Raw genomic sequence first — 10131 nt, forward strand, 5'->3', positions numbered from 1 at the left:
TCGTTGCAGCAAGGCACGCCAAGAGCCTGTGGCCGGGTGTGCAGCGAGAGGGTGCTCGGCCAGCTTCTTCCCCGCTGTCTGTACGTGCGCACTAACTGTTGACTGTTTTTCAGCTTTCATGACGCTGGTTATCATAATGCTGCATGTGTTCTGGGGCATTGTGTTTTTTGATGGCTGTGAGAAGAAAAAGTGGTATATCCTTCTAATAGTTCTCCTGACCCACCTGCTGGTGTCCATTCAGGTGAGTGTTGTTGCTGGGCTCAGTTTTGGAGCTCAAGTCCATGGATGTAAAATGGCTGTGTCCACTTGAGACGAGGTGCCTGCTTGTGGGAAAATAGCCAGTGTGAAAACCTTGTGATGAGTGAGTAATGCATCATCCAGTTTTTGCTGCAGGATGACAGTCACTATGAATTTTGGTCCATCTACTGAAGATGTCTCCACATGTTTTTCTTTGATGAATATGTCTGTGTCGTGAGCATGTCTGGAGTAGCTAGCTCCTCTTACTGTGGATTCCTCAGTGTGCAATTTTAATGATGTTGTGTCATTACAGGAAATCATTTTAAATGGTTAATCACTTTTTTGGTTATTATGAGGATGCCTTAACCATATGAGACTTTCTCAGATGTTTAAATTTAGAGGCATGGTATTATGAAGTCAAATGAGGTAAATGTTGCCACACAGATTGCTAAACTACTCTGCATAGGAGTTGTAACATTTTTACATATTCTGATCAATGACAAAAATACGGATTTCACTCCCTTAGTGACATTTTAATAGTGCTACTTTTCAAAGCAAAGTTTTAAAAACTTGACTATGTTTTTTAAGGTACTATGTGATTTTTAGGTTTGACTTTGCCTTGTGTCTAACAGAATGACCCTGCTACTACCGGGTCTAAACCCTTCTTCTTGTCACCTGAAATATTCAAAACGTTTGTCCCAATAGTGCCTGCCTCCTGCTTCTTGCTCTCGCTCTATGTAGTTCACATCAGGTTTTCTTCTGCTGGGCTTGCACCTCTAATCAACCTGTAATGCAGTCTTACTTCCCTGCACATCTAAAGCCTTGCAGTGCTGCAAAATGTTGAAGTTACCCTTATATGACCCATCTTTATAAAGCCAGACAAGTGTTGTGGGGAAAAAGAGGAGAATGTATGACAATAATGACAAAAACCTCTCTGGGTGTTGGAAATATATATTCCTTTTCATTTATAAGGCTGGCTTTAAACTAATGATCCTTTTATCTCCCAAGTGTTGAGACTGCAGATGGGCTACCACCATGCCTGGATTTTTATTTTTCTAGTTTTTGTCATGTTCCAATAATTCTATAATTAGAAAGGAATTTATGTGATAAAGCAAATGCCCTATAATGTCATGAGGAGATAGAAACGATAGACATAACAAGAATCTTAAAGTATGTTAGAAGGTGATGGGTGCTGTGGAAAAAAGGAAAAGTGGAGCAGAGTAAAGGGATCCAGAGTGTGTCTGGGGAAGTGGCAAGAGGATGTCACTTTGTTTTACATGGGTACTGGGGAATGGAACCTGCGCCATTAGGCTTTGCGGGCCTTAATTACTGAGCCATCTCTCCAGCCCACATTGCTTTTTTTTAATTACTAAAAACTTTGTTGTATGAACATATTGCACATTGGTCACACTCCCATTGGGTTACACATTGCTTAATTACTATGAAGGGTATTGCTATAAACATTTGAATGTGTGTCAATTGGTAAACAAGTGAACACATTTCTTTTGGCTGTATACCTCTTGGAGTAGACTTTCTGGGGCCAGGGGTATACATGTGTCAGATGCTCATATGAACTGACTTTTTAGAATGGCTTACATACTAGCCATTAATTTATGAGTTCCGTTCCTCTACTTTGTAATATTTGTGTCCTAGGGATGTAGTGGAATCACATTAAACTTTTAATTTTTATTTCTTTGATGTTAACAAAGTAAGCTTATCTTCATATATTATTAGCTACTTGGATAATTCTTTTTGAAATGACCGTTCAGATAGATATTTTGCCTACCTACTACTCTCAGTTTTTATTTTTAGGAGTTCTTTGCATTATTATTTTGTGTGTGTGTGTGTGTTTGTGTATGTCATGTGCATGTGTGTGAGTTCGTTCATAGGCATTTAAGCATGCCCTGGTCTCTTGCCATTGTAAACAAAATGCCAAATGCTTGCACTACTGTTGTGTTTGATTGTACATGGGTGGCTGGGGAATTGAACCCTGGACATCAGGCTTTGCAAGCGAGCACCTCTAACTGCTGAGCCATCTTCCCTGCCCTTTTAAGAATTCTCTATGTTTTCAGCAGAAGAGCCCCTCGTCAGGCATATGTGTTGCAAATAGCTTCTATGGCATGATTTGCCTTGACATTTTTCTTTGTTGGGCATTTTTTGTTGTTTTTTTGAGGTAGGGTTTCACTCTAGCCCACACTGACCAGGAATTCACTATGTAATCTCAGGGTGGCCTCGAACTCATGGTGATCCTCCTACCTCTGCCGCCTCCTGAGTGCTGGGATTAAAGGCATGCACCACCATGCATGGCTGTTTGTTTTTTTTTTTTAATTTGTTTGTTTATTTGTTTTTGGTTTTTCAACGTAGGGTTTCACTCTGGTCCAGGCTGACCTGGAATTAATTATGTAGTCTCAAGATGGCCTCGAACTCATGGTGATCTTCCTTCCTCTGCCTCCCAAGTGCTGGGATTAAAGGCATGCACCACCATGCCTGGCTTCTGTTTTTTTTTTTTTTTTTTAATTTATTAATACATATTAACCTAGCTGAATTTCAAGTTTTAAAACGTATTTTTTATTTGTGTATTCTCATTTTCTGTAATGATGATGTATTGCTTTTGTAATTGCTTAAAAATCAAAATGCTTTTAAAGAAATAAACTGATGAAAATGCAAAAGATCTTAGCAGCCTGAGATACAAATTTATATTTAGTGGACTTGAGCCTAGCATCAGTTTGGAGAAGAATCCAAAAGCTCGATCGCTGCCATGCCCATGGATGCTTCTTGAACAGAGTCCTTCCAGCAGAAGTCGCTGCCTGCAGAACCAGCCATTTCCATAGCCAGAGCTGGCAGGTCAAGTGCAGTGCCTTAGCCAGGAGTCTGTACAGGTGGGCGAAGGCTAGGACAGAGAGACATTTGGACATTTGGAGATACTTTAGAACCTTTGTTTTAAAAGTATGTGAGAGATGGCTGGAGAAATGGCTTCGCGGTTAAGGCATTTGCCTGCAAAGTCAAAGGACCCAGGTTCGATTTCCCAAGACCCACGTGAGACAGATGCACAAGGGGCACATGCGTCTGGAGTTTGTTTACAGTTGCTGAGGGCCCTGCCATGATTTCTCTCTTCTCTCTATCTCTCTCTGCTTGCAAATAAATAAATAATTTTTTTAAGCATGTGATAACAACTGACCTAGCCAAATCTCTATTTTTTAATGATAGTGGCAAGGCTAGCTAGGATCCCTTGTCCCCACCTTAGCCTTGGTCCAGCAGAGGAAATGTATCGCATCTGGGCTAAGATTTTCATCCCAATCAGGCTTCTGCTCAAGCCATTCTTTTAAAACCTCACCTATAGAGGCTCAGAAGACCACCTTTTCCATATTTGGTGGATATTGAGGGTTGTTTTTATCGTGACATGGAAAGGGGCCATCCTCACTCCACTCTTCCTTGACCTCGGCCGCACCACACTATTCTGACGTCCTCTGCCTATTTCCACTCCTCCTCTGGCTCTTAGTCTTAAAAAAAAAAAAATAGACATGTTGAGATTTTCAGGATTAGTCTTCTGTCTGGGAAGTCACCTTCATGGACTGGTTTTAAGTTCCATGTGTAAAGGTGCTCTCCTCTCCTGGCCCAGGCCTCTGCTGCTGATTTGACTTCTGCTGTTTCCAACCTCATGGCGTGTTACCCTTTCTGTGTAAACTTTTTAATTGACTATTTTCACATACATGCATCATGTGTTTTGATCATAATCCTCCCTCAATACCTTCTTTTTCTCCTCCTTTTCACTGGACCCCTTCTTTCTAAGTTCTATTTTGATGCACTTTTCCCTCTGTCACCCATGGTGGCGTGTTGATGGGCCCACTATGTGCAGGTAGCATCAGCCCAGTGTAAGGTCATGGGTGCAGTGGCTACTCGTGTCTGGAGCACGGCGCCCACAGCGCCCTCTGCTTCCTCCAGCTCTCACATCGTTCTGCCCCTCTTCCCTCATGGCACGATGACCTCTTTTGACCTGATTCTTACCCATCATTCTAGCTTATCTTACTCCCATCCTTTTCCAAGCTTATTTTTCCCCAACTCTTTGTACCTCATTAAAATGGCCCCAACCGTTTACCTAAAGCCGTCAGTGTGGGAGCCAGTCTCGGCGTGCCACTCACCTTTAATGCGCCAGCGGCCGTCCCTCTCCATGTCCAGCACCACTGCCAGGCCACTGTCCTGTGCTCTGCGCGCTCGGTGCACCCTCGTGCTCACCAGCTGGCTCTCACCACAACCTCTTTCAATCCACCTCCGCAGTACTAACACTAACGGAATAGGGACATGCCTTGCTTTCCTGCAAATTCTGAGAGCCAATGAAATTAACACAAAAACGAATATAAATCACAGCTAGGTTCTGTGCATGTTTTCTGTTACATCATGTTCTAGCTCGCAGCTGGGTTACCATTGAAATCCAGCAAAGCACAGGACCACAGGCCAGTGTCTGTTGACTGTTAGCTCTCTGTGCCTTTGTGGGTTCGTAACCTGTGACATCAAATTTTATGGTGAGACAAAGTCCTGCTGGTGCGAGTATTATATATTTCCTCTATCCTTGGTTATTCCATAGGCTAATAAGCTTGTTATTACCCAAGCTGATTTATTCTTCCTTTGCAGACTTTCCTAAGTCCTAATTATGGAATGAATCTGGCATCAGCATATATAATCATGGTGCTCATGGCCATCTGGGCATTTTTTGTTGCTGGAGGCAGCTGCCGAAGCCTGAAACTCTGCCTGCTCTGCCAAGACAAGGACTTCCTTCTTCACAACCAGCGCTCCAGATAACCTCCGACAGCCGGCACCCCGTCCCCCAGCAGCAGGCTCTGTCAGGAGAAGAAGCACACCTGTGCCTTTTTCTTTTAAAAAAAAAAAAAATTCTTTCTCTCATGGAATTTAGAACGACACTATGTAGACAGGAATCCTCGTCCCGTGGCTGTCAGGCAGCAGGCCTCTGAAGGGGTGCAGAAGTGGGCGGTAGCCTGGCTGCATATTAGTCACCCGGGGAAACAGAGACTGCTGCTGGCCCTCCAGATTTAATGGGCCGGGCCTGTGGAGTCTTCTGACAGCTTCAGGTGAGGTAGGTGGGTGGGAAATTCTGGAGAACACTCAAAGTGAAGGAGTTTCTAGTGTTTATCTCCTATTCAGCTTCTGCTAAGCAAGTAAGTTTCTCAATGGTAAGTCCTGGTTAACCTTGGTGGCTTTATGTTCTGAGGTCACCGAAGGCTAAACTGTTGGCCGTTTTCACGCGCGTCACTGGTCGTCTTGGAAAACGTGGCAGCTTGTGCCGCTCAGGCAGTGGCTTCCGCTAGCAGGCGGTGCTGACGTAGCCGCGGCCAGATTTGCAGCGCAAGCCGCGTGTCCCGACATGCTTCCGCTGTGCATTTTCTTCTTCAGGCACTGCAGTATTTTTAGTGTATGCTCATTTTCTTAAGGTTGACTATATCCTGACCTCCTTGGGGAAGTACAGAACTGCGTGCATGTCTGTGACTCCTCAGTTCAAAGCTGCAGCGTTCACCATCTGAAAGCTGCAGGTGGGCTGGCTCGGGTGAAGTTTGTTTCTCCTGAGCAGCTGTGTAGGGAGCCTAATAATGGTCTGCACTGGACCTGGGAGAAGTGTGGCCAAAAGCCCAAGGACAGCAAGGGTAATGTTGACACCTCTTTTACTTGCTCCTGTGACACTGACCAGTACTTTCACCCGGGTGGTATAGTGTAAAATTGGAGATAGATCTTAAGCTTCCAAATTTCACACTATTACACAGTGTTTTGGTCCCAATGAGGCAACATACTCTTTATAAGAATACTCAAGGTGTTTGTTCATCTTCTAAACAACCTCTCTGATTTCCTTTAAAAGAAGAAATGCCAGTGAATTATGACTTTACTATCTGGAAATTGTTCCTACTTGATGTCTTTGAGTTGCTTATAGTATAAAATGGAAATTATCTGTACATGGAAGTGATACCTCACTGAAACTGACATGTGCAGTAGAATATCAGAAACAAACAAACAAAAAAAGCCATTAGCAGCAGTGAGAGGGCTCAGCAGTGACATGACAGTGAATTTGACATTTGTGGCAAAGAAGAGGAATGAACACATTTGAAATGAAGATGTAACCACACATCAAGACCTTCCACATGAAGTAGACTTTGATCAGTGAACTCTTCCCCCGTGCTTAAAATATTTGAGTGCCTCAGTGTAGAAAGTCAAAAGGAATAGGGCTTCCGGCAGGGCTGGAATCAACCTGATATGAACAGCTGTAGTTATTCCCTGAGGTGAATTGACGTTAATACAAGTGCTGCTGGAGTGCATGCTTTGCCAGATGGATGCCAGAGTTTTCTTGGACTAAAAGAGTCAAAAAAAAAAAAAAGAAAGAAAGAAAGAAAGAAAAGAAACGTAGAGAACTGTGCTGCACCAAGAGGAATAAGATGCCCATAGAACTGGGAATATGGTATCCTTTGTTATGATGGAGGTGAAAAGCATATTAGTGGTTATTACTAGTGACTTACAAATCTTTCTGTTGGTTGTAGCCAGAGCTGGCCTCCCAACTCCTGATCCTCCTGCCTCCCCCTCTTCAGCAGTTACTTGCTGGAATGTGCCACAACAGCTGGCCTGACTTGTCAGTGGATAGTCTGTAAAATATTTGTTGACCTATGAAGTGTAAAAACTCTGAGAATTTTAATATTAATCATATTTGAGCTCTGAGCAAGTTCTCGAAGTACTAATAACATAATATTAAGATTCTGGAGTATTATAGAATTCCATTTAACAAAAACTCAGATGAGAAGGAAAATTTCCTTGGTGAAACTATTGTCTTAGTTCAGAAAATTATTTAGTAATCCTGAGTTACCTATAGATAAGGGAGCTCTGTAACCCTGGTTTCTCTTGTTACTGTGAGTAATAAATAGTCTGCTTTGCCTCCTGTTGTGGAACCCCAGGGAGGATGGGGTCATAAATATACATTGAAATGCTGTTTTTTTCTCTTGCATTTGTTATCTATAATAAGTTTTCTGAGCCCTGGTAATAATTGATGACTGGGGGTGATGTTTGCTGTCCTCCACAGGGTTTCCTCTTTAGAGAAATGTGTACATAAAGTTGACCTTGGAATTGTATTGTTTCAGTGCTTGCATATATTGCCATGTAAATAATAGAGACTGTTTCTATTGCTAAGATAATCTGTATTTATTTTTAACTCATTTTAAACCAGTGCTTACAACTGGAGATGTTTGTTCCCTGGGGACTTGCTTGCCTGACTGTCCATGCAGTAAGCAGCAGCCCCTTCAGAGCATCTCGAGAAAATGTGGTTGAAACAAAGTAATGATGGTATCCACAGACTGTACAGAAAGTGGCTTTCCCCACTGTAAGTATGAGTAGCTGTGACAGAAGAGCTCATATACTTGGATTTCTTCTCTGTAGTGTTATCCCTGTCCCCAAAGAGGCCTCGGCAAGCCCTGGAGTGTCACTGAAATCTTGCTAACCAGCCAGCTGGGGAGGCAGCCTCCAAGGCCTACTTCCTAGGAGAAACACCTTGAGAGGGGTTTTTGTGTTAGGTTTGCATTTTTCTAGGCCTGTCTCGACTTCAGGCTGACAAAGTTGGTATCATACGGTGGTTTCAAAGTGCTTTGCTTAGAAAGTTTTATTTTTGTCTACTTTGTTTTGTAACAGAAACTTTCTGTGTAGCATAAATTGGCCTCAAACTCAAAAAATTCTCTTGCCTCAGCTTCCCAAATGCTAGGATTATAGACCTGTGCCACCATGCCCATCTAGGACATTGTATTTATGATTACAGTGTTTTTATTTTTTATTGAGTAAGAAGCTTTTCTTCAGCGTGTTTTTTAGTGTTTAAGAGGAAATGAGCACTGTCTCTTTATAGAATACATACCATTTTTATATGTTATACCATTACGTCCTATATGCTCAAGTACCAGACTTTGCCATCTATGTGCAATGCAGTCGACTGTCCAGGCCTGTGATTTTTAGTAAAGAATAAAAGACCGCTTGGCACTATTTATTTTCTGTGTCTCCCTTCTTTGGAGTAGCATACCCTTCTGTACCTGTTACTATAGTTATTGCCTCATTTAAAACTTGGCTGTACATTCTGTTGTTTATGACTGGGACACTTTTTTTTTCCCCCAAAAAAAACATTTGGTTAGCTAACTAAAAACCCATGATGGTTTGTTTCCTATCTAAGGGTTCAGAACAATTTGGTGGAAAGAAGTTTCTTGAAGCAGAGAAAAGCCTCAAAGATCTTGGAGCCCCACTTCAAGAAACCTGAGTGATTGTAAAATAGTGAAGTTACGAAACGTCACATGACGGTGACAGAAGACCAACGTTGGGCAAAGAAGAGAGTACAATTAGCCTTTCATCTGGTGACCCTAAATAGTCAAGGCTTTTGGCTTTCTGCCCCTTGGTTAGGAAATTGTGCAGTCCTCAGACAGAATGTGTGTATAGACAAGGAATTGTGATGACCTATAACTCAAAGCCAAATGATGGCAGTTCAGTCTGGTTTAAACTGGGCTGTTGAATTGTTATCAGCCATCTCACTGGACAGTACAACCTCAAGGACAAGGGCTGTGTGCTTCTAAGTTGTAAGCTAGGCGGAGAGGTATCAGTTATCAGCCGGGATTGTGCATTGAGGCCTTGGTTCTCACTAATTGCTGTTTGGCGTTTAGTTAGAGTCCAGCTTCAGCAAGTGAAGAGCCTGCAGGGGAAAGAAGTGTGCATTCTGTTTCCACTGTAAGTGCTGAGCCGCACTACCCCGGCTGGCTAGCTGTGATCTCACGTAAGTGCCAAGCACGACTACCCGGCTAGCTGTGATCTCATGTAAACAGAAAGTTCAGGGGCTCAGCAGATTCCTAGATGAGTGTTGTAAATTGAGTCCCAAGCAGGTTCTGGCTTTAAGCTCCATTATCTGTAGGTAATCCCTGTAAATCTTCTCTATGCTAATAAAAGTACATTTTTTGGATGCTTCTGTAAAATCAGAGAGGGCGTTTATACTGCTTGCTTGGTGCTTGCTGCGCACAGAACGCTGTTGAGATAGAAGCCAGGATCTCGAGCTCTTTGACCCTGGGAAATATGTAATTAACCACAGAGGTTTAAAGTTACATTAAGGCAACAATAAAATGCACTGCCAATTACAGATGGTACAGAATAACTTAAACACATAAAATGACGCTTCAGATTTTAGGAATGAATGAAAGGAAAGACACCTGGATAGTTTATAAAGACAGTAAGAAGTGGTAGCTGAACTTAGCCTAGGGCTCCTCACGAGAGACCAAGGGAAGGAACAGTTGATAAGGAAGGCAAGAACACCAGGGGAGACGGCTCAGCTTAGCGGCAGAGTGCTTTGTAGGCAAGCACAGGGTCTGGTCCCCAGGAAGGGAAGGGAAATACACACACACCAAACAACAACAACAACAAAAACAGTAAAGGGAAATAAGGGCTGGGAGCCAGGAGCAGGAGCAAAAGATGTCCATTGCCAAATGCTGCTGTTGCACGTGGAGAGATGAGACCTTATGGTGATGCCAATAAAAGCAATTTCCTGTCTAGAGGGAATGGCAGAGCCGTTGTGTAGGCGTCATGGGGGGGCTGGGGTGACAGCCTGAGGAGGATTTTGGAGCTAAGACCAGAACAGTGTGTTTGGGACAGTGTTGCGATGGGAATGATTCAGAAGGGGTGGACTGATACAGAGAGGCAGAAAATAAGTTACTGAAGCAAGTCTCTAGGAGTGAATGGACAGTGAAATTTTTAGTGTTAAATGCTTATATTAGGTTAAAAAAAATGTTCAATGCTAATGACTTGCACTTAAGAAATTAGAAAAAAAAAAAGGGGGGGCTGGAGAGATGGCTTAGTGGTTAAGATGCTTGCCTGCACAGCCTATGGACCCAG

The 10131-nt window shown here is 42.9% G+C and overlaps 1 protein-coding gene across 1 annotated transcript in view; it reads left to right on the forward strand.

Moving 5' to 3' along the window:
• The window catches only part of Aph1b (aph-1 homolog B, gamma-secretase subunit), a 31711-nt gene extending 23461 nt beyond the window's left edge, over window positions 1–8250 (forward strand). The window contains exons 5-6 of the mRNA XM_004662529.2: window positions 114–241; window positions 4867–8250. Of these exons, the coding sequence (XP_004662586.1) occupies window positions 114–241; window positions 4867–5034 (296 nt within the window). The 3' untranslated portion in view covers window positions 5035–8250. The remainder of the gene's footprint in view (window positions 1–113; window positions 242–4866) is intronic.
• The last annotated feature ends 1881 nt before the right edge of the window (window positions 8251–10131 follow it).

Source organism: Jaculus jaculus, chromosome 10 (assembly GCF_020740685.1).
Source record: "Jaculus jaculus isolate mJacJac1 chromosome 10, mJacJac1.mat.Y.cur, whole genome shotgun sequence".
NCBI lineage: Eukaryota > Metazoa > Chordata > Mammalia > Rodentia > Dipodidae > Jaculus > Jaculus jaculus.